Raw genomic sequence first — 23,818 nt, forward strand, 5'->3', positions numbered from 1 at the left:
CACGATTTTGCTATTAACGGAGCTGAAAACTCATCGTCGGAGTGTATATCACAATTTTGGCAAGACGAAAAATTTCACTTCAGAGTTTATTATGATTTTTATGGATATAATATTATAGGCCGGCCAGGCGACACTGCGCACGTGCAGGCCTCGATGTCCTGAAAGTCCTAAAAGTACGGAAAGTACGGAAAGTACGGAAAGTCCTGGCGTCCCAGAGTCGCCACCTGTGCGATTCAGCATATTCGGAACTCCCCATTTCGGTCCACCGCCAAGCATATTGATGCTTTTTTTGGGGGAGGCGGAAATTGTTAAAACTGTAATTGCTAAACGAATTTTAATGAGCTCATTAATTTGATAAAGGGATTTACACGGTGTTGCGGTCTGCCGGCTGGCTTCTGGCTTCTGGCTGCCGACGATGTCCTCCTCGTGGACCAAATTTTGCCATGCGGTTAACTCCGCCCAGGATACACAGTCCTGTTGGTTTGTCTGTATCCGCCGGCACTGCTGTCGGCATTAATTAAAATTTGCTTCAAATTATTTTCCATTTTTTTTTTGCAACAGCAGCACCAGCTGCCTTTGCTTGGCAAACAAATTTTGTTTGACTTGCTAATGTTGTTGGCGGTAACGTCGAAATTCACTTGCAGGGTGGCAAAAAAAAAAAAAAAAGTGATACTGGAAATGTTGAAAATTGCACAACAATAAGTATACGCAGTGTGTGGCCCACACAGTGCGAAAAAATGAAGCAGAAAAATGGCGGGCAAAACTAAATAAACGAAGCGTGAAGAGATATTCAGCCGGAAGCGGCACTTTGTATGTGTGCGTGTGTGTGTGTGCTGGCCACAGTTGGTTGCAGTTACAGTTACTGGGAAGTTGCGATGACACTGACAGTCGCAGACGCACACACACATACACAGATAGGCCATGGAGTCCTGCAAACACACACACGCATATTCACTTGTCTGTAAGCCGAGAATGATGGCGAAACATTCTCTTTTTGTTGGGTATTTCTGTTTTTTTTTTTGTTTGTTTCTTTTTTACGCCGACAGACGTGTTCACAGTCCGTCTCCTGGTTTCTTTTTTCCTTCTTTTTTTTTCATACACCCCAACGCTCTACAGTTCATCACATGTCCGAGGAAAACGGCGGGCAGTTCGAGGCGGAAAGATCAAGCGGCGGATACTATTTCGAGGGTTACTACTGCTGCCACCGTCATTGTTGCCCCGAGTTACTGTAAACGCCTTGATAAGCACGAAAAAAGCTAATTGGATTTCATTCAATAGAAGTTGCCCCCCGGGAAAAATGGGAAAGGGTTACAGTTCCAGTTTTAGCCAAAAGTGTGGGGAGAAAAGGATTTCACAGCCCCTAAGATAAACAATCTTCACAGCTGCCAGGCTTTGGTATTTCATATTTCGAAAAAAAACCACAATGTTGGCAGAATAGAAAATCAAATTTGTACCCTAGAAATCTTTAAGGTGACCAACTTGAATTTAATACAAAAAGGAATTTGAGAAAAGAAGAATTTTTAGTACCTTTTAAAGATTTTTTAAAATTATAACGACCTTTCAGTATAAAAGCTTGATGGCTTTTTAGAAATGGCAAAGTATATAAAGCTCTGGTGTTTTCTAAATATTTTTTTTTATCATAAAAACAAAAGGCAGCTTTAAATTATATAAGAAAACCACTTTAAAAAGGTCACTGCTTTATTCACTTGCTGACCCGCTCGATACTCGTCTAAACTAGATTTTCCCAGTTAAGCTGCTCCGTCTCATTTTACCAGAATCCACATAATTTTCATAGTCTCCACTCGCCCACCAGCTGAGCACAATTTGCACTCATAAAGCAATTTAAATTCATGCCAAAGATGAAAGATATCCTTCGCTGGCCAGCCAGGACAATGGCAATAGTGTGCAAATTGCTGGCGCTGTTTAAGCAAATGTTGCCAAAGGAGACAAGGATAACCGAACGAAAAACAGAAAGTAAACCCCCTAAAAAATGAAGTAAAAATCCACAATTGTCGCCTGTGTACCTGGGTAAAAGTTTCCCACAACCCAGGTGTTTGAGTTACAGCAAAATGGTATGAAAATAAATAAAAAACCGGTGGGGAAAAAGTACATGAAACCAAAAAAAAAATCATCACGCACCGCAGTAGCAGATGAAATAAAAATAATAAAAATAACAATAAAGATAATATTTTCGCAGCCAGTTGTTGCACACTGTGTGTGTGTGTGTTGGCCCATCGATGGCATTGTTTTCACACTTTTAATACAGAGCATTTTGCAGTTGCATAAATATTTTTACACCATCGCTGGACACCATATTTCATACCAACTGGACTTTAATCAAGCCATCAAAATATGGCCAAATATGCAAATCAAGAGCGAAACGAAGGGTTCCCGGAATCCAGAGGACCCAAAGCCCATTAGCGAGTGACGAGAAAGGATTTTCATTGGCGGGGTTTTGGAATGATGGAGCCAAATGTTGCCAAGGCGTCAAGTCAAACGATAAAATATTCAACAAGCGAGCTGAGAAGGCGGCAACAACAATGACAACATTAGTAACATTTGTTTGAATTAAAATGAAAACGCTGACAATCTCTGTGACTTTGAATGCCAAAGGCAGCAGCTTGTCTCTAGCAAAAATGGGTGTGTATGCCTGTGTATATGCTTAAATAGAATTAACATTCGTCTTGCCAGCAGCTACAAAAAAAGCAAAAGCAAAAGCAGAGGAAAAGCATAGCAGAAGCAACAAAGCCTTGTAACCCTGCAGCCAACCTTTCACTGGAAGCGAAAACACGACAGCAGATTTACTCGGCAGCTCATTCATTTTGCGCAGCCTGTCTGGTGCTTAGATCCCACACCATGCCACGCCCATCTGTCCACCGCCCAGCCGCCCCCCGGAAAATCCCCCTTTCTTCCACCCTTCCCGTTCCCCAAAAAACCCACCCAACCCACTTTTCCCTGGCATTTCATTTGTATTCGAAACATTGTGTCCTGTTGAACATTCTTAATTAGGTTAAATCTACTGTGCGACGCCGGGTTCTTGGGTTGGGCCCCAGGATTTGGGTCCGGAATGGGGTATACGTATATACATCTATACGCACACCCTTTTGCGGAGACCCCTAATGAAGTCAGTCCTTCGGGGAGGAGCTGGCACCCGGAACGCGTGTTCGCCATTTGGCATAATTTAGTGCGCCGCCGGCCGCCAAAGACACAAAACTCATATTTACTCATATTTGCAATTTAAATCCAGGAAATGAAACAATTACAAAGTTTATCGGCTGCAATCAACCTCACCCGACCCCATCTGGAAAGTCATACCATGTGTGGCATTGTTTAAGAAGATATAATGGCGGAACCTTCTTATAGAGCAGCCAGATTGCGGAACACACTTGAATGAAATTGGAGTAATTGTTTCAAAGAAAATAAAGGATAACATAATAACTTCATACTTAGAGAAATATCTATAGATATATGTATACTATATACTATAATATTTACATTATATTAAAGCCAAGTTCTCTTAAGTATAATATAAATACTTGATTGTTCTTGAGTATGCACCTATTATATTATTTATACAATCATTTTTTTACTTTTGCTAGTGAATGGAAAGATCAAAATTAAATTCAAAATGGGTAAAATTTGTATTTTGAGCTTTTCCGGTCTTGTTTTTAAAAACCAATGAAAGTAAGAATCTTTTTCAACTCTATATAGCATCTCCTCCACTTTTGCCTAAGTACATTGCTGAGATTTCTGGAAGTTTCTGGGAAAAGCCTGCTTGTCAGCCTGCTGCCAGCTCAAGCGCTTATTATAAATGAACTGAAATTTAATTAAGAGTTTGCCATATTTTGTTTCAGTCTGTCCCAGGAACACGTCTCATCAACTTGGCCATCATCATCAAGTCGGTTGCGTCGGTTGAGTGTCTCCATTTCAGGCTCCATCACGAACAATATTAACGTCATTGTGTGGCTGGCCACTCAAGGTTCAAGCTTTGGAGAGCCCAAAAAATGCTGTTAACTAAACTTTTACGCAAAATAACACGGGAAAACATGGGACACGAAAAAGCCGACGTAGCCATAAACCTAGGAGAAAACTTGAAATTCACTTTATTCGCGGGGCGACAACATGAAGACGCTGCCAAAAATCCACTGTATACGATTAAGTATATATGTATACTGATGTCAGTGTCCCTTTTCCGAGTCCTGTTTTCCCTTTTTACCAAATTGAATTTCACCCTCGGACATGGAAAGAGCCCAAGAATTCAAAATGAGGCCGAGGCGATATGTTTATGATGCCACTTGTCTACCAAATACAATTTTCGGCATTTTGCCGCTCATATTTCAGACGGCCATGCTCCTTGACAATTTCGTCGCTTTTAAATTTGCTTTGACATGTTTTGGCCGACATCGGCCATTGGCTATATATATATATATATGTTTATATATTGAAAGGAAAAGGAACCCAAGAAACACGTCCCAAGACCTTCCCATCTCCAAAGTCAGTTGGGGAAATCGAATTAAAAACTCATCTTTGCTCAATTTGTGCCTGCTCCTTGTCGAGCAAAGCAGCAACCCATGTCCCACATTTCTCACAGCCAGTCACAGATGATTTGGGCTCGTGTCCTGGCCAAAATGCCATCCATCCTTGCCATCCTTTCGATGCTGTTTCTTCCTACTTCTTTTTTTTTATTGTTTTACTAGCAGAAAATCTGTTTTATTTGTACGTTTTTATTGTTGCTACGAGTAATTTAATGTGTATTGCATTTAAGCTAATATTTGAGTTGCTGCTCGGAGGTTTTAATGCCGCTTTTACGATCTTTTTATTGCCTTTTTATTTGCTTGGACCTCGAACCTGACTTGATATAGCACTGGTTGGTCAGTGGGCCCAAAGTGGCTCAACTTTACTCAACTAATTTCGAGCAATTACATCAGAAGAATGTTTTGTTATTTTGTTTCTGTTTTATTAATTATAATTTCCCGTCAGCCAATTGCTTCATTTATGAGGACCAACACCCCCGATATCAATCATCCTAAAGGTTCATTTTCGGTTGGAATTGCAACCCTTTGAGGACACATTAGACACAGTTGGCTGGACTGGCTTTATGTGTTCCCCCCCCCCCCTTTCCAGGGGCGGAGGAAACAAAAGGGGTTCTTTCTTAATCTCGACTTGGTCACTTCAAAGGAGTTGGTCTGTGCGTCTGGAATGCAAACAAAGATAATCTTTGCCACAATTTATTTACCTTTCGCTGACCAAACCAATTTACGATTTTAATCAAAATCCAGTCGGAGCAGTCGGAGCTGCCATCAAAGCAAATAGTTGAGCTGCTGTCACTGTGCAAAGGGCAAAAGGGCAAAGGACAGAGGGCAGAGGGCAAAGGTCCAAAGGCAGCCGGCTAATGCCCAGTGTCCAACCTAATTTGACGCTGACGAGAAACGAGAGAGAGGCAGGATGTCCGCCTGTCTGTTTTTCCCACTGTCTGTCTAACTGTCCGTTTGTCCTTTTGTCCGTTCGTCCATTTGTCCGTTTGTACGTTTGTCCATTTGTCCGTTTGACCGACTAACCAACTGACTGACGGACATGCCAGTCTGTGCATAATGCTTATTACCGCAATCATTTACTGCACTTGGCCATGGCCCCTCTATCCTAGGCCTGGTCGAGGTCCTGTTCCCGGGAAGAAAGGACTCCTGGTCCTGCGGTCCCCCTTCCATCGGGAGCCCCATTTCCCCAGGAATGCAATATGCAATCTCCAGGCAAACGAACTCGACTCCCGCACATTAGTGAAAGTGTTGCGAGCAGTGAGAGAATAAACAAGTGAACATTGTGCCCTCACTAGGGTATTACACTTAGAGAAATCAACTCTGAAATTGACCTTCATTTAAGAGGTTTAAAAAAATAAGACAAAATATATAGTACCAAAAAAAAGATGTTTAATATTGTAAGGAAAAAGTCCCTTTTATTTTTAATAATTCCACACAATCTAATGTAAATTCATTGTGATTAAGTTCTTATGACACTTGATTATTGACTAATTTTGAAAAATCAAGGCATCTTAAACATGACTTATTATATAATTTCAAAACATTTGTTAAAGCTGTTAAAATTTGTTTTCTAATTTGACATATTATTTAAAATAAATACAGTCAGCTAGTCAAAGATGAAGCCAGTGTCATTAGGTCTTAATTTTCAACGATGATTCTATGCGAAATTGTTGATCTCCTTTGTTCTTTGCCACTCCTATTAAATTAACTATTTCTCCAACGATTTAAATTTATAAATTACTCCTTCTTTAGTAACAAATTAGTAGCCTTTGGCTTTTTTCCCAGTGCCGACATGCAACAGTTTCCACTATTTAATGGCGATCTCCGAGCAGCCCGCACTCCAAGTGGTTAACACACATGTGGCTGAGTGGGTGTGCGTTTGTGCCGTGACATGTTGGCTATTATGAATTGTGCAATTGTCGTCAACGCCAGCGAGATGCCATCCCCATTCAGCGCCGCTTTAGGTTCCCTTTTTCATTCGCCATCGCCATACCATCTCCATACCATTCCCCATACCATCTGCATCTCCAGTTGAGCTGACAGTCAGTCAGTCACTCCATCTCCATCTCCCAGCTTTTGGCCCCATATCACTCCTTCTGTTAGTCACTTCTAGTGCTTGGTTTCATTCCGATTGCCTGCTCATCATCCAGCAGCTCTTTGTTTGGACTACAAGGACGAGGGCGACTACCATGGCACACACGGCGTATGCTGAATGCAGCCTGCGTTTGCCTTCGTTTGCTTTCGTTAGCCCTGCATTTGCCGCCATTTTTCAACTGACTGTATTTCTTCTTTTTTTTCCATACCATTGCTTTGTTGTTCCTGCTCGGCACTCCTGGTAAATGACTCTTCAACGTTTGTCGTATTTGTCTGGCAACACTTTGAAGTGCCAAATATTTTTACATTTGTATACTGTGTTGCCTTTTGTCATTTGTTTTGGCCATTAGTTTTGCTGCCGGCTGCCTGCTGCTGCCTGACAAATGCACTTCCCTCGCCGGAGCCACCGAAAATCGAGCTGCTTTAGCATTTATGACTACGGCAAGCACTCTAATTAAGCCACCAAGTGCTTCAATCAGCAGTCAGGTGAGAAGCGCCGCAGTTAATCAGGCGAGCAAGTATTTAATTAAGTGCGGGAAATGGAAATGCAATGGGTTTCATTAGGTTCTTCGCACTGCGCAATCTTTTACCGCCATTTCAGGTGGATCAGGTGTTTCTGGGTGGTTGCCTTATCACTATAACATTTATGCGCTTTTCCCGGCGCATCAAAGTCATCAAATGAAACGAACGTCGCTCTATAGATATATATATATCAAAAGTACCTACTCTGGAATCGGATTCAGAATCACAATCTGAATCTGTGCGCTGTGGGTGTAAAGCTGTCAGCTAGTTTGCATTCATCAGCAGCAATGCCGGCAATTGAGTGACACCATCCTCATATTCCACTATCACCATCATCATCGTCATCACCATCATCATCATCGTCATCAGGATACCATACCCATCTCAAAGATTTACATGACAGCAGTTGCAGTTCGTTCGCTATTCATTTGCTGGCAGCCCTTCTGATTGCTTGTATTAGTGATTGTCAGTTGGCTATAAAAGGGGCGGTGGGGCGGCAGGGGGCGTGGCTGTCTCTCCATTTGATTGCCATTGCAACACACGTAAATCTCTTGTGCTTATGAATATGCGAATGGCGAATAAAATTCCATGTTTGTCACTCCGAATTGATTGAAGTGTGAGTCCCGAGTCCCGAGTCCTGAGTCCTGCGTTATATATCACAACATCCTCTTCATTATCCGTGTGCAACTATTATTGGTGTGTCCTCAAAGGAGGAACAGCGCTTTGAGCGCTTTGAAACCAATATATTGATTTCTGGCTGTGCAATTGACTGGCGCCCTTCGGCGCAAAACCTTAGTTACTCAAGTTCCGAATACCAATCAAACAGTTTCTTATGCCCATTGTGGCCTTCTGTCGGCACTGGGCAAAGCATTTAAGCCATTAACACGAAAAGGTCGCCAAATGGTATTGATTATGACCGCTGGCCAGACGAAGGGGCCATAAGCCCCCTCTCCTCCGCCACTGCGAAACGATAACAAATAACAAATAACAATAACACACAAACAATCGGCACAAAGAGTCCGTCTATGACTTTGGGGTTCGGGTTTGTCTGGGGGAAATTCAAGGCTTTTATAGCTAAACTGTTTTTCCTTACATTGTCTGGCTGTCTCAGTCCGGGAAATCATTCAAGGATGATTCACAACTGTCAATTAATTCGTGATCCCATGTTATTATCATTTTTGTACCATAATGATTACATGAATTACACTTAATGCCCATTAGACTTCAGCAATCTTATTCTGATACTTTAATAAAAAATGGTATAATAATAATCAATCACTACCAATTTAAAGAAGTGGTTCTTAGAAGACAATCATTTTGTTATAATTAGTAAAATATTTTAAAGAATTTATAGAAAAAGATATCATTTTTTATTTCTGCAAACTTATAGAAGCGTTTTTAATAGCCATTAGATTTCTTAGAAGATAGTCGTCTTGTTTTAATACTTTTAATAAATGGATGAACAAATTCAAAAGCAAGGGGAGGATTCTATATAAAATTTTGATATGAACTCAACACAATCTATACTGCAAAATCATAAATGAGTTTGAAAAAATCCATACAAAACATCTTGCAAATTTTTGAAGCAATACAATTTTGACAATTTTGATAACTTTTCCTATCCAGTACACATCATACGCTTCTGCTCCTGGTTTTACCCTTCAAAGCCTTTCTCCTTGCTCTTTTCGAGGGTTTCAAGTACGACCTGGAGTTACGACAAGTATTTAGAGAATCGGTACTTGCCAGAAAGGCCATTAATCAATAAATACCATTCGCCAAGGGGTATGTAAACGTTGCACACGCAGGCATTCAGCAAATGCAGGACCCCCGCAATTATGCCAAAGGCGCTCGAAATATAGAACATGAATGCGAACTCGTTGCCGCAGTGATCGATCATGGCCACCGCGAGGGTGAGGGCGCATACTATGCAGATGAGCCCGCTGGCGAAGTTAAACGTCATCGCCTGTAAAACACACTCGTTGAGCATTCATCATCACCGCCAAAAACCCCAATCGAATCCCCGAAAAACCCCCATATGTGTGTACGCACAATTGGATCGAGGCCCACGGTGGTGCAGCACAGCCGGAATGCGACGAGCACCACACTCTGGAGGGCAATGAAGGGCAGCACAAAAGTGTACATCCACACCGATATCCTGTACTCCTCGCCCCGCACACAGTGGGTGGATAGGATTCGGATGAGAAAGACCAGGGCAATCACCTCCAGCACCTAAAGGACAAAGGCGGATATATTACTGGACACCCGTGGTATAGCAAAATTCCAATTCTAGTCACCAACCGCCGTTAGCAACTGCAGCACAAAGTTCACAATACGAAAGGGAAAGCTCATGATGGAGACCAGAAATTTTGTTCAACTCGTTGACACTAAAAACAAATTTGCTTAGAGCACTTTCTATTGTAATTCGTTTGTATTTTGAATGGCACAAATTATGACATTATCCGAATATGACCTTCTTTTGTAAATCAAATCAAATTAGTGTGACCAACTACTTTAAATTTGCATTTCATAGCATTTTGGGCATACTAATTTCATTAAAATCTTCTTTATCCAGTGTTTTTCATTACTATTTTAGTACCTCGGTATTTCTTCTCAATAAGTAAGACCACTTCATGAAATAGCTTTCTCTATGACTTTGCAAAATGGTATCCCGCATAAGCACAGTATCTGTTTATCCACTTGGCAGGAAAATTTTATTGCTTTCTCTTATTCGTTTTTTTGTTCGTTTTATGTTTTTCATTTTGTTTTGGCCCTGCTAATCTAATTGGCCTCGATAGCGCTTGTTGAGCGAAGTCGTTGCCCCGCCACGCATTTGTTGCTTTGTTTGCACTAATTTCATTACTTGTGGAATGTGGCGATGATTTCATGCAATTTAAAGCCACATTTTTCAGTGGCAAGGCATTTAGCATAGTACCTGACCGGACCGAACTGGACCCGGACCCAGACCCATGGAACTCGGGGACCCAAGTGCCTAAGAGTCGTCGCATAACCGGCTAGTGGCTAGAGGCTAGACCCACTCCAGGCTTTTATAATAATTGCCTGTTGACACGGGATGGTCGAGGGGCTGAAGCCAACGTTAGAAACGTGGGTATTCGCTTTCGGAACGCCGACTGGGATCGAGCAATGGAAATGCCGTTGATAAATGAAATTTTCAAAACGTGAACCAACAAAAAGGGACAAAAAACAAACGAATTCAAACCGAACACAAAACAAGCGGAAAAAAGGGGGCGGCAAATATAATTTAATTTGTTCGCCTTTCAAAAGGTGCTCAGCCCATTTTTTTGGTCGAAACCCAAACGAGGTTTGGTTAAGCCTTGATTGCGCAGAAAAAAAACACTTAATTTATTAAAAAGAAATTCCCCCATTGATCAATACTTCTCCAAGTCAATTGGCGTACACCCCATTCTCCCCCGAGTGACATAAATTTTGTCAGCTTTGTTGCGACAATTGCATATTAGCCAAACATGACAACGTTTCGCCTTTTCCTGGGAAATTTATGGAAAAATGTTGCAAGGACAAGAAAAAACTTTCGCCTCGAGATGGAGTTGGAGATGCGAAGTGAAGTCAACTCCCCAGTGGAGGCCAAAAAAACGAGCTAAAGGCACAGAAACACGAGGAAGAGAAATGTTCTCGAATAAACAACAGCGGAAATGTAGGCTATGATTTGCTTACTTCTGTGGGGGGGGGGGAGGGGGTTTTCTGGTTTCCAAAGGGACTTGGACCAATGACAAGGGCGGTGTGGCAAAAGTTCAGAGAGCTGGCGTAACATAAATCAAATGCATGTAAAATTTTCGTACTTTCCGCACACATATCCTGTGATCCTATGCAAGTGCATTGGGCAGGCCCAAAGCAGGACAACCGGTGGAGGAAAGGACGCAGGACGAAGGACATACGAAGGATGGTACATTATTGGTGGGCAAGTGTTGGATGGGAGTGGGAGTGCGTTGTGTTTTGTGCACATCCGTTAACTTTGTCATTTTTGCTCATTTCCTTCCGGCATGTGCAAGAAAACTGCAGTCGAGGCCGGGGCAAACGAAACGAAATGATTCCCAGCAGTGCTCCACTGAGCCACCGAGCCACCGAGCCACCGAGCCACTGAGCCACTGACAAGCCGTAAGCCGTAAGAAACCCAACCGAACTACAAACACAAGCCTGGCTGGCGAAACAAAAGCAATGCGGAAAGCGGCAATAAGTTGAGGGCATAACTTTCAGTGCCTTCAAGAACACACATGCCAGTGGCGTGCCAAAGGGGGCGCCGTTTGAGGCTGAAACTTAAGCTCATAACTCTTTTCACATACTAAAATTCTTGACTTTTGATCGTGGGTTTTTAGGACTGCATATTCCAAGACTTGTTTAATGCTTGGTAAGTACTAAAAAAATTTTAAAAAATTTGTTAAGAATTTTTTTATTTCTACTCAGAAAGCAAAGAAATCTATAAAATGGATCTTACGTTATAAAGCTTGTTTAAGGATTTTTGGTATTAATATACATAGTTTTGATTAAAGAAAATACATTCACAAAGATAAATTATTCAAATTCAATAAGTTCACTATGATTTGAACTCGTTGGTTGCAACCTACAAATCAACCTACAAGCACAAAAAAAAATCATTTAAAATTCCTAATTTTAAATAATTGTTTTAAGAAGTTTGTCTTTCAGTCTTAAACTTAAAATATTTGAATGAAGAACAGCTACTTCTAAAAAACCTACTTTTATTTCAACCCCCCTGAAAAACCCTTTAAGTACACCCCTGCCTAAAGGGGTGAGCGGGTTCAGAGCATTTTGCATGAAATTAGAGTCGTAAGACACAACGAGTGCCGGGCAAAAAGTCTTGGGTCTATAACTTGCTTGTTGGAATTTAATTATTTTGCAGTTGCTGTTTCAGTGGTGCAACTTGGTCACGGGGGTCTTATTTTTTGTACATTACACGCCCACCCTGAACCCCCTCTTAAGCCCCCTGCCGCCTTCCTGCCGGGAATCATGTGCCAAAAATAGCAAAACTTTGCTGCAATTTTCATTCGCATTTATTGTGTTGACATGCTGCCACACTGCGTATACGTATCCTTGATGCAGCCAAACAATTTATTTATTTAAGTCGAGTTGAGTAGCAAGTAGGAGTTGTACTTGTAGTTGTAGTTGCAGTTTGAGAAAGCGGGAAAACTTTTCGCCGTATGTTTGTGTTTGAGAACTGGAAAATAAAAAAATATTTGTACACTTCCCGTTGTTTGCAGTTTCCTCGTATCCGATTAGATGGCCCTAGATTCCAGAGGCTCATATGGGAAATGCAGCAGGGATAAAAAAAAGGTAGAAGGAAAGCGGATTCGAGCTGAACAGAAGTTAATCCCCATGCCACCTGCATTGCCGACAAGCTGGCTAAATGCATTCAAAGTCAAAGCCACATTAATTAGCATGCTTAGCTGACTTTTATCAAAAACCAATTAAATCCACACACTCACAAACACACACACACACGGGGGGCACAAAGTAAAGTTGATAATTAAATGAATCTGTGTGAGTGGCTTTGAGTTCAAAGTTGGCAGCCAGCTAAAAATTTTTCTTTTTTAATTTCTCAGCGTGTGTGTGATTGTGTGTGTGCTCTTTGGTATAATGACACATGCGACACGGAGGTACAAAAAATATATATGCATAGCAAAGGCTTAAAACAAAAAATCACAAATAACATTATTAACGTTAAATTAAACTTTGGAATTTTTGTTTGCCCGCCCCCGCCCCAAAAAGGACTCAAAAAGAAACGAAATGGAGTAACTTTTCGCTGAGTGGCTGTAAAGTACATTAAAACAAGAGGGCAGAAACAGGAAACGGAAGTGAAGACCAAAGGCTTGTTTATGTTTACCGTAATTTGCGGCTCACTCTCACAACATAATCAAAGACTTCAAATAAAGCCGCAGAGTTGGTCGTAATCGAGCATCTTACCTAGTCGACTTTAACTCGACTTCTGTGCCTGAATGTAGTGAGATTTTCCCTGATTTTTCCGCCACAGCTTTTCCGCTTTCCCCTCCCCCCACTCGTATTTGTCAAGTTGCAAGTGTATGCGTGACACGTAGTAAATTAAATGTGAAACTCTGTAGCAGAGTGTAGCTAACTGAGAGTTTAGTGCTCGTGTGTGAGAATCCGAGTTTGAGTGGCTACAAAGAATGCTGTTGAGCATAGCTATACACATATATATATATATATATAGTATACCCCTGCTATAAATCATCAAAGTTCAACGTTTGCCATTTTGTCTACAATGTGCAAGTGTGTTCGAAGAAGGCGAGTGTGTGAGTGTGCCATGTACGCCTGTCTGTGTTTGCGTGAGTGTTTGTACCCAAATGTGTTTGCTTTGCAATTTCCTTTTATTTATTTAAAGTTCTTTAGCAAACATTGCGCTCTCTGTACCACCAGTAACACACCCCGTCAGACACGCAGGCAATGTTCACATTAAGTTTGCTGCCAAAAGTTTTAACAAGTAATCTTTTAATTAAGTGCCAGCCAGCGCCATTCTCCTCAGACATCTCCTAGACATCCTAGAAATCCTAGAGATCCCAGAATTATGAGAGCAACAGGAAGAAAACGGTGGCGGAAAAACGCACAAATCTAATTTGATTAATGGTCAAATGCTAAGCTTAATTAGTGGAAAAAACAGCAGCGGAAAACGCGCCAAACCAACTGGAATCGGGCATTAATGGTTGCCACAAATACAGGCAGGAATAAGAAATTAAATAAATAACCACAAAACAACAACTAATTGCGCCACAAACGACAATGGCATAAACAATACTACGACCAGTGAAAAGGAAAAGCGGAAGAAAAATGGAAAAAAACCGAGCTGAAAATATTTCGCAACTAATAAAAACATTGCGGTGTACTAAATCAACTGGAAAACTGTAAAACACATTGAAACAAAGGTGAGCGAGAAAAGGTAAAACGTGGGAATGTAAAAGGATAACTATGGGTATTAGAACTTAAAATACCCACTATATCATATTTTTAAAAATATGTGTGTTTGGTATAATAATACATAATGATAAACCCAAGAAAAGGATACTATTTTATAGATATTTATTAGTATTACCAAGATCTTAAAGTTACTAAACCATATACCCTTGTATTTCTCTAGAACCTAGTATATTATCATAAACAAAAATGATTTTATGAAGGAAAAGATAACATATAAAAGGGTCAGAACAAGCTTTCATAGGTTCAGCTTAGTATCTTATAGTTACAAAAACAATATACCCCTGTTTTTCTCCATTACCTGGTAAAAGAAAGGAAACCGGGCAAAAGAAGGTGAAAATAAATGAGAAAGATGGTAAATAGTTTCCCCCAGGGGCAGCAGGAATAATGGCAAATGACATTTGACATTAGTTTTCTTGCGCCATGAACATTTATATTTTTTCCAGCGGCGCTAATTAAAGAGATTGTCATGGATTATAATTGCAGCACTTAAGCAAAGCGATGCTTTAAGTGCATCCATACATATATGCAACGAGATCCGTTCTCTTGAATTGATTGGCTTTGTTCTTTTTATCCGCATCCCCACACTATCCCCTTGTTTAAAGTCAATGTACTCTGTGGATATGGTTTTCTTTAATTTTTTGTTTTTTGCCCCCTTCTAAAGCTTTGGATCGCATTTCATACAATTGCGAATTGGAGTTTACATTGTCGGGAGAGTCTTTTTTTTATCGTTCCGTAATTGGACTCCACTTTCAATTGCTCTGTACTCTAAGCGTCTCTTGAGTTTTCAACCTTAATTGCACTTTAGCAACGTTTTCTGGGTTGTGTTTGTGTTTGACCAAATTTCGTTGCTACTGGTACTGCCTCTCCCACTTGATCGATTGATTGATTGAGTGACTGATTGTTTGGCCGATTGTTGTTCAAGTGCCCTGGCCAAAGGAGAGAAATATTTGCATAGATTTAACTAATTGCCGGACAAACGAAAGCTTTCGGCTTAAAACGACGAGTGCCGTCTACTTGACCAAATATTGGCATTTGATTTTTCAGTAACTCACTAAATTTCTTATTAACGTGGATAAGAGGTCTTTGCGAGAATTGACAGAAGATCAAAAGCTAAACGGCAATCATAATTAAGTTTGTGAACAAATGATTTCAATTAGCAGGAATGACAACATCTAAGCAGCTGGCCAATCAGCCAAGTTCACGACCTTTTTGACCAAAAAGTGCAAACACGAGATGGAAACTTGGCCAGAAACTTTAGCGATAGCAGCTGGTCCTAATTAAAGCCGAAAATCTCAGCATTTTACACCAAAAAACTGGCGATGGCGATGGCAAAGGGGGGATTGAAAGTCAAAGTTCCGGGGACGCTAAACCACTTTTCCAAGATAAACGACACTTTTGGCAATTTATTTGGGCCAGTTCTCAACGGCTCTTTGGCCAGCGCACATTTTTGGGGTATTTTTAGGGTATACTTTAGAGGCCACATAACATTTCAATTTCCTGGCCCCATGAATAATGGCAAATGTCCAAAAGCTGCTGGCCAAGCCATGTAGTTGCCATTTATAAGCCAGGGTAGTAGAAACCCAGGCCAAGTCAAAGGTTTGTGGCCAACTTTTGTGGCTGGCTAATTGAACTAATTGCGAAAAAATAGCTGTCCAATTTACCCGAGGGGCATTCGATAGACAAAATCAAGGATATTCATTTGGACTTTGTACACAAGTCCATCATTCAATTAGTTTTTGAGGCAGGTGGGGGGACTTTACACAATCCATATTGAGTTTTGAGCGAGTTTATTAAATGATATTTCCTTGTAAGCTGACAGCTACGCTCAGTATCCATTTGGCTTGGCTGAATGACAAACCAGACATTGACATGAATATTCACTTTTGAGCAAACACACTCACACGGATACGGATGGATTTGCAGACACTTAATATGGCAGCATGTTAATATTCATAACCGTCCCCCCCTTCGTATTTGTCAGTCAAAAACACACACAACATATCTATCTAGATATGATATTTGTGGTAAATTTAAACCAAACTCAATACTCATTTCATTTCGTGCCAAATATGAAGTGATGGCCTCTTCATTACGCCGGCGTCCAAATCCTTTTTGAATGTTCCAAATGGTCGAGTGTAATAATTGATATAAAAAATAAATAAATTAACGAAAATTTAATTACCTGATGGCTATTTGTTTTGGCCGACGTCTGTTTTAATTGCTATCGATGCGACAATGGCGACGACAAGGGCATGTGGCCTAAAAACGATAAAAGGGTTGGATATTATTAAATAAATAATGGAGTATGGGCAATGTTATGAATGGAAATATTTGCACTATATGAGGGGTCAAGAAAAATTACAATTCAATTCAGGAGTGACGGGGGGCAGTGTGAAAAAGCGACCACCGCATCCGCAATCACTAAAAATTAATTTCAATTTTATTGCAGGCAAGGATAAAGGATGCGGGATGATGGGAAAGGTGTATAAACCCCGGCCACAGTGAGAACAAAACAAAACTGGAGTGAAATATGCAGATCAACTCGGCTGGCTGTCAAGGGGAATGGAGTGACGGGGAGTAGTGTATTTTCAGCAAAAGCCAAACATTTATGAAAATGCAAAAGCGTTTTTAAGGTTTACCCCAGGTAAGCTGCATAGCCAGCAGCTGCAGAGCGATATTAATGTGAATGGCTGCCAAGCTAAAAAACAGAAAAAAAATGAAAGACAGAAAAAACCAAACCCAACCCAGACCGAAACTAAACTGGCAGCAACTGCAGGGGGATGCCAAAAAACAGAGCATGAATTGCGGTTTAAACATTGAATTATGAATATTTCTTTACCTCGACCCCGACCTGGATTTCCCCGGGTGCCAGAGAACATTTATCATCCTGCCAGCCGAGATTCTGATTAAAAGCGAGAAATGTTTCGTAATAATCCCCCAGTCAAACCAAAAGCCGTGTCTTACTAAAATCGCGAATTGCGCAAATGTACGCATCAAAATTGCAAGAATCCTTTTCTGCTCTCCAAAAAGAAGAAAAAAAGAAAAAAATCTGTGCCACGAATTTTAGTCTCATTTGAGATCAGGGAATTTTGTTTTAGTTGAATGATTACGTATAATGAAAAGGAGGAAATTCGCATTCAATTTGTAAAGCAATTCACTTGCTTCTTATGCTAAATGGCAATGGCATTATATAAATTAGACAAAAGCGAAAACTTTTCGAGCAGCGAGAGTTGTATCCCCATTTCCCAGTCCCCCCTCCTGCGACCATAAACTCAACCCGATACCGGGAATTTTTAGCCTCGGGCCTTGAGCCACTATAATTGGCCCAACTTTTGCTCGGTTAGCATGAAAACTCATTTATTTCAGCGCAATCAACACACATATACACACTGACAGGGCGGCGGACAGAAAGTGGAAGTTATAGCAATTAGCGGACTCAACTGAATGGATCCAAAAGAATTAGGCAACAATCCAGACAATCGTAGCCAGGCAACGCCGCAAACGAGGAGAAAGTGGAGAAAGGACCTCAAGCCGATTGAAGTGGGGATGCCATGAAAGGATGTTTATCTTTTCTGCAAACTAGTGGTTCTGGCTTTTCGAGGAAAATGTCATTATAAACTAAATGTTACCATTGACAACAGAAAAATGACAGAAATGCATATTTGACTAACGGCCGATTTCTCAATGTCAAGTTAACTTGTTAACAAATTTGTTTTTCAATTTCATTTTAGGTTTTATATAATTTAAGTAAGGGTATTGTTCTAGTTAAACTAGTTGGTTGTCAATTTAACTTCATGTTAACTTTCTCTGATCAAATTCAAAATTATAACCTTAACGGGACATTGAGAAATCCGACCTGAAAACCTTTGATTTATGTCTTTCTAAACAAAAATTAGAATAAATGTGTTATGTTTCTGATAAACAACAGTACTTAACCAAATATATCAGGCCTAAAAGTAGTTAGGTAAGTATGTAGAACCTTCCCAAAGTAGTTTTGTACCCTAACTATCTGTAATCAAGTACTACATACAAAAAGCCAAAGAGTAATTAGCCGATTGTTCCGAATATTTAAATGATGTCAACATTTCCCATTTTCCTTCGCATTGAAATCAACAACGGGTGTATGTTTTCTCACAACACTTTTCTTTTTCGCTGAACATTTTTTATATATTCGGAATATCAACTTTGTATTGATTTATTGAATTTTGTCCATTTTTCCGAACTCATTAAGGCCTATTCATATATGTGGTCTTTATGATTGCTACATGCTGCATTGTATTCCTTTGTTTTCTTTGCCCAAAAAAATGAATTTGTCATTTAATTAAGTCGGCAGACAGAGAATAATTTGCGCAATTTATGCACGACAGCCATTTGCATAATGCAGCGCAACAAATCACAAATCAAATGTTTATTAATGCCCAGACATGGACTGGAAATCCACAACCAGGCCAGGCCACATACCAAATCCATATCCATATCGTTTTGCATTTTGCAAACACGCTTCGCTGGCCTCTCCTCATAAATTATGGCAAAACAACTCAATCAAAATGCAAACTGTCAAATTTAGCAACAAAAAAAAAATCAGAGTAAAATGCACAAAAATATAAACAAACAGCTAGTTACAAATGAATTAGCCATATCTATTTATGCTATCCTGCCCGAAGGGAGCGTGAGTGACGGCGTGATAACGCGTTATTACACTATAAAATCATTAATATGGCGGCTCTAATGTCGCGGATATGTAAATGCAGGCCTTGTCACGCGAAACGCTTATAAAACCAAAAAAAAGAGAAGAAGAAAATATAGACAACGAGCCCAGAAATGCGGCATTAGCTGCCTATAGAGGAGATCCTTTGACAACGCCTACCATTTGAGGCCATTACCCAACACTTTGGCCATAAAGTTGAGTGTGTGCCCCAGTGCCAAGGCAACGAAATCTATTAGTTTGCCAAGGCTTGGCGGGAAATTCCAGCCAAGATGGCAGAGTGAAAGGTGGAAGGCAGCCGAGAGCTGCGACAATTCCGTAAATTTGATATGCGCAATTTGTTGGCAAACGAGGACAGAGACACAGGACCAAGGACCAAAGGAGTCGAGGGGTGCTCTCATATATGTACTACATACATATAGAAGGTAACTACCGAACCGTCTGGCAACCTGTTGCCGCTTGTTACGCACTTTTATGACGCCAGCGGGTGGGCTGCGAGTGGATTGCGTGTGTGGCTCAGTCCCAACCCAACCCCGACCAAAAAACAACCTCAAAGTAGTCCCCATTAAAGGTAATATGCCACATGACTCGCTGATGGAACTCACACACAACCCTATTTCGCAGATTGCTATAACATAATCTGAAGGCACACATTTCGCAGGGGTGGATAAGTCAGGTGTGGTCTAGGGTAATCTAAATGAAACCTACCAAAAATTTACCTTCTAGTGAATTTCGTTATAAGAAATCACTTGATTTTGTAAATCACTTTCAAAGGTGTCTAAAAGTAGGCAGCAATATGTTTAGAAAGTCTTAGGAAGATTTCATACCTTCAGACACCTTTATAAATAAGCTAACTGAGCGGTTTTAAATCTATATTTTGCAAATCACTTACAAATATGTTTAAAAGTATGCAACAATATATTACGAGTCCGAAAGTCCGATAGTTTCATTACCTGCTTTTTTCGCTGCATACTTTTAGGCACTTCTAAAAGTGATTTTAAAAACCTTGTGTTTTAAATGGTCTATATTTATTTTTAATTTCTTTGGCAGCTAGTTATAAATTAAATATTATTTAAACAAAATTCTTTTGAATTTTAAATGGTGAACTCCTTATGCTTAGATGAGATCTTGCATTTCAAGCTGGCAATTCCTTTGAAAATGCTATATGTTTATTTCATTTTATTTTGTTGTGTGCTATCCAGCATTTGATATGCAGAGAAAAACTTCATAAGTTTTTTGCCAAGGCTCCGATATACTTATAGTTTATACTTTGGCAAATCTCAGTTCAAGACAAAAGTAGCCAACTCAACTTGGAAACTTTCCGTTTTTTTTTGTTTCGCCATTTCTGTTGCAGCTTTTGGCATTTCTTATGCAGCTGATTGCATTTGGCCAAGAGCACCGGCAACCGGCAACAACAGCAAGAGTACGGCAAAAGGCAACTGCAGCTGCAATTGAATTTTATAACAAACAATTTTACGCTTTAAGCACACTAGAATTTGCTTTTGTTGTAGCTACCAATGAGGCTGCTGCCTTGAAGTGCCCGGAGTGCGTCATTGACTTTGCCTCTGGCCAAAGGCACTTCTCTACGTTCTTTTCTATTTATCGTTATTTACCATTAGCCGACTTTCACCGGACCCTCCGGCAAGGACCTGGCTTTCCTCGGACTCTGTAACGACCACAATAAGCATTCTGGGCCAACTACTTGCGCTCGCCTTTATTTTCTGCGGCTTCCTCTTTGGCAGCCTTGAGGGTAATCGTGGCCCATGAGCAGGCACAAGTTTAATAAAAAACGGCAGAATAAAAACGGAATCAATTCACCTACCCCAGCAATTATGGCCCGGCAAGTCCTGAAAGTAAAAAACTTATTCAAATGGGTCTTAATTAAATTCATTTTGGCTCCAGGAAGAGCAAAGTTAGAGATGTGAGTCTATGAACACCCCCTTTTATTTTCACAAAAGTGTTAAGATAATGCTTAAATGTATATTTCTCTTAACTAAATAGTATAAATAAATGTTTTCTCTCAAATTCAAATTGAGAAATTATAAGAATTTTAAGATTTTATTTAAAACTAAGAACTAATCAAAGACTCATGTTTACTCTTCTTGAATTCTAAGCTGATTTATTGGCTGTCTTCAACAACTAATTTTGATATAGTGCCAGCTCACTGAAATCATTCAGAATTTAAAGCATTTTAATAAACTTAAAGAATAAACAATTTTTCATGTATACATTTTGTGTGAGAAAAGAGATTTATCACATTTTGCGCAGGCAGGCAACACTCGAGTCTTAAAGGTTTTTATGAAACTAAAGCTTATGCAATTTGTTAGACTTTCGTTTATTTTTATTTTGGATTTGAAAAGATTTACTTGCCATATTAAATATTGTGTGGGGATTTATCGCATTAGCATTTTTTAGCACACACACACTCAAGGCACAAACGCTTTTTTGGCCCGAGATTCAAGACAAAGTTTCCACTCCCACAGCTCCCACAGCCCATTCTAATCCCATTCCAGCCCCTGGTGTATAATTATTCTATCTGTCGCATATGCATGAGATCAGCTATAAGGCGTGGAACTCGTAGCCCCCCAATGTCTCCATCTGGCTTTATGTATGTATATGTATTCATATTCGCAGGCCCAACTTCATCTTCTCCATCTTCTTGGTCTTCCCACTCCGCAGCTTCATTAGCAACTTTGTGCGTATTCATTAGGAGGCGGCGGCAGCAGCAACAGGGGGGCCCTGAAACCCCCTCCCCCCCTTTTTCGGTTCCAACACAGCTGCTACTGGTTGATAAAAGATTTATGCGAGCACTGATAACCCGACAAAACGCCCACATCCATAGACATACTGCCTCAATCCTGGATAAATAAACCAAAAAATGCGAATACAAAAAATAAAGAAGAAACAACCAGAAAACCAAAAATTTCTATGGGAAAGAGTCTCAAGTCGGGTAGTCAAATATAGAAAAAAAGAAAACCGAAAATTAAAGCACATAAAGGCAGCTGCTTGATTTGGCATTCAGTACAAAAAGCGACTCCGTCAGCTGGGGCTGCTCCCCTCGTTCCTTCCTCGCTGAAAAGCCTGTCTGTCTGAGGGCTTTGGAGGGTCCAAACCCCCATCCCCCCATCCGGCCCGCCCCTGCAACCGCAACTTGTTTCAGGAAATGTTTTGCCAAAATGTTTGGTAACTCGACGGCGGCTCTTTCACATGTTCATAAATTAAAATGCCGCAAATCAAATTCACATAAGGCTTCAAAACACTCAAACGCCCGGCTCAAAGCGCCGGCAAAACTGAAGGACAGAGGCGGCGTGGGCCCCAAAAAGGGGGGGCGCCGCAAAAAGGAGGAAAAGGGAAAAGAAAGCCGGGCAATCCTTGAACATTGTCTAAACCGAAAAACCCAAAAACTGGCGCGCCGCTGCATGTTAAATTATGTTCACACTTTTGTGGGCTCCACTGGCCGGACCCAAAAAACCTCGGATCCGGACGGAGGACTACGGAATACGGACTACAGACTACGGACTACGGACTACCGGGAGTCCATATGGGTGGGCGTGGTCCTGGGCGTGGGCGTGGGAGGTTTGCATGTGCGGTTTTTATGCTGGCCAACCACTTAATCTCCTTTCGGTTTATGCCGCTTCTGTCTTGGTTCGTTTTTCAAGTGAAATTTATTATATTTTAATCACTCCCCGGGGACTTGTTGTAGCAGTTAAAGCGTATTTTTTAACTTTCTTTTCTTTTCTTGCCTCGGAAATATTAACAAAATTGCCTCCGCCATTGGAGTTGCTTTAAATTGCTTTAAGGCCCCCCCTCATAATTCTTCTTACGCCGCCCCATTTTCTTGGGGGGGGCCTTTATGGCCATGCGGCGTATACGCAACTTTCGCAATGGCAATCCTACACCCCGGAACGCACTTAATCATTTTGATTGTCGTAAATGGCGCATTTTTAGTGCGTCGCAGCTCGTTTCTGCGGCTGCCGAAAAAGGAAACAGTTTCAGCTCATTAGTGATTCATTTATTTATGCTGGCCATTACTTAAGTTATTATTATATGATTAGGCGAAAGTGCGGCTGGCTCATTTATTATGCATCAGGCCAGGGTTCTGTAATGCCAAAGATCGAATTGTGTGAGTGGCAAAAGGAGCTGGAGCTGAAGGCCCTTGGCCCAACTGTCAGGCACACGGAACATCGATCGACTTGGACAGCTATTAGACATAATCACGGCCGATTCACACAAAGCCCAGTCAGCTGGAGAATGGCTAAAGGGTGGTAGTAGAAGGGGTTTTGGGGGGTTTGAAGTGCCCGAATAAATGCCTGCATGTTGAGAAAGCCAACCAACAGGCGGGCAACTTCCGGGTGAAAGGGGTAAAGGGGCTAGAAGCCAAGGCAAAGGCAAATCACGGCCGAGCACACACACCAAAAAACAAGAGTAACCAAAAAAAAAAAAAAAAAAGATATACCAAAACCAAAACCGTCAAGCCACAGGGATATATTGATTTTGCCTTTCGGGCCAACACACAACGTACATGGCCAAAAACGTGAACAAAGACAAAAATCAAAGCCGCATGCAGAACGCAGCCTGCGGCCTCAAGGAAGGAGCCTTCCTGCCGAGGAGGCTTCATCTGCCCTCCACATCCCCGTCATCTTCCCGATCCGCCTGCTCCTCCTCCATCTCACTTTCCGTCTCTATCAGTGGCTGACTCCTTTGCCGGAGCGTTAACGAGCAGTTTGATGGCTCGCAGAGCATCAAGATACTGCAGTGCACTCGGAGAAAATCTTTGCCGAAATTCCTTTTAAAATAAGACCTCCCTTTCTCAAAACAAACTAAGACAGATATGCAAAAATGTAGTTCAAAATCATTTATTATTTGGCAAAAATAAAAAAGGAAGAACATTTTTACATTCTTAAAATAATAATAAATTTACTTTAATTTGACTTCATTCAAATTTGTTTTTATTTTCACGAGAAACCCATTTTAAATTTTTTTT

At 40.7% G+C, this 23,818-nt stretch overlaps 2 protein-coding genes across 4 annotated transcripts in view; both read right to left on the bottom strand.

Annotated features, from left to right (window-relative positions):
• The window catches only part of LOC108014433 (limbic system-associated membrane protein), a 131,196-nt gene that overhangs the window by 91,657 nt on the left and 15,721 nt on the right, over positions 1-23,818 (bottom strand). For both annotated transcript variants that reach the window (XM_036817419.3, XM_036817420.3), the window contains exon 2: positions 16,312-16,388. The gene's annotated coding sequence lies outside the window, so the exon portion shown is untranslated. The remainder of the gene's footprint in view (positions 1-16,311; positions 16,389-23,818) is intronic.
• Positions 8,648-9,592, bottom strand: LOC108015774 (uncharacterized). 2 transcript variants are annotated; one of them, XM_017082317.4, is made up of 4 exons: positions 9,450-9,559; positions 9,201-9,405; positions 8,921-9,114; positions 8,648-8,856 (listed from the first exon to the last, which is right to left on the bottom strand). In XM_017082317.4, exons 2-4 carry the CDS (start codon positions 9,291-9,293, stop codon positions 8,784-8,786), a joined length of 360 nt encoding a protein of 119 aa, XP_016937806.1. In that variant the 5' UTR covers positions 9,294-9,405; positions 9,450-9,559; the 3' UTR covers positions 8,648-8,783. The 2 variants fall into 2 exon arrangements, with proteins under 2 accessions (XP_016937806.1, XP_016937805.1); XM_017082316.4 differs by having other exon boundaries at positions 8,653-8,856; positions 9,201-9,380; positions 9,450-9,592.

Source organism: Drosophila suzukii, chromosome 3, assembly GCF_043229965.1.
Source record: "Drosophila suzukii chromosome 3, CBGP_Dsuzu_IsoJpt1.0, whole genome shotgun sequence".
NCBI classification, from domain to species: Eukaryota; Metazoa; Arthropoda; class Insecta; order Diptera; family Drosophilidae; genus Drosophila; species Drosophila suzukii.

Excerpts from the sequence above, each read along its gene's own strand:
- LOC108015774 (XM_017082316.4), bottom strand. The coding sequence starts at position 9,500 with ATGAGCTTTCCCTTTCGTATTGTGAACTTTGTGCTGCAGTTGCTAACG. Across the intron at positions 9,115-9,200 it reads CCGTGGGCCTCGATCCAATT|GCGATGACGTTTAACTTCGC; the intron begins GTGCGTACACAC and ends TGTGTTTTACAG. Across the intron at positions 8,857-8,920 it reads TACATACCCCTTGGCGAATG|GTCGTACTTGAAACCCTCGA; the intron begins GTATTTATTGAT and ends TCGTAACTCCAG.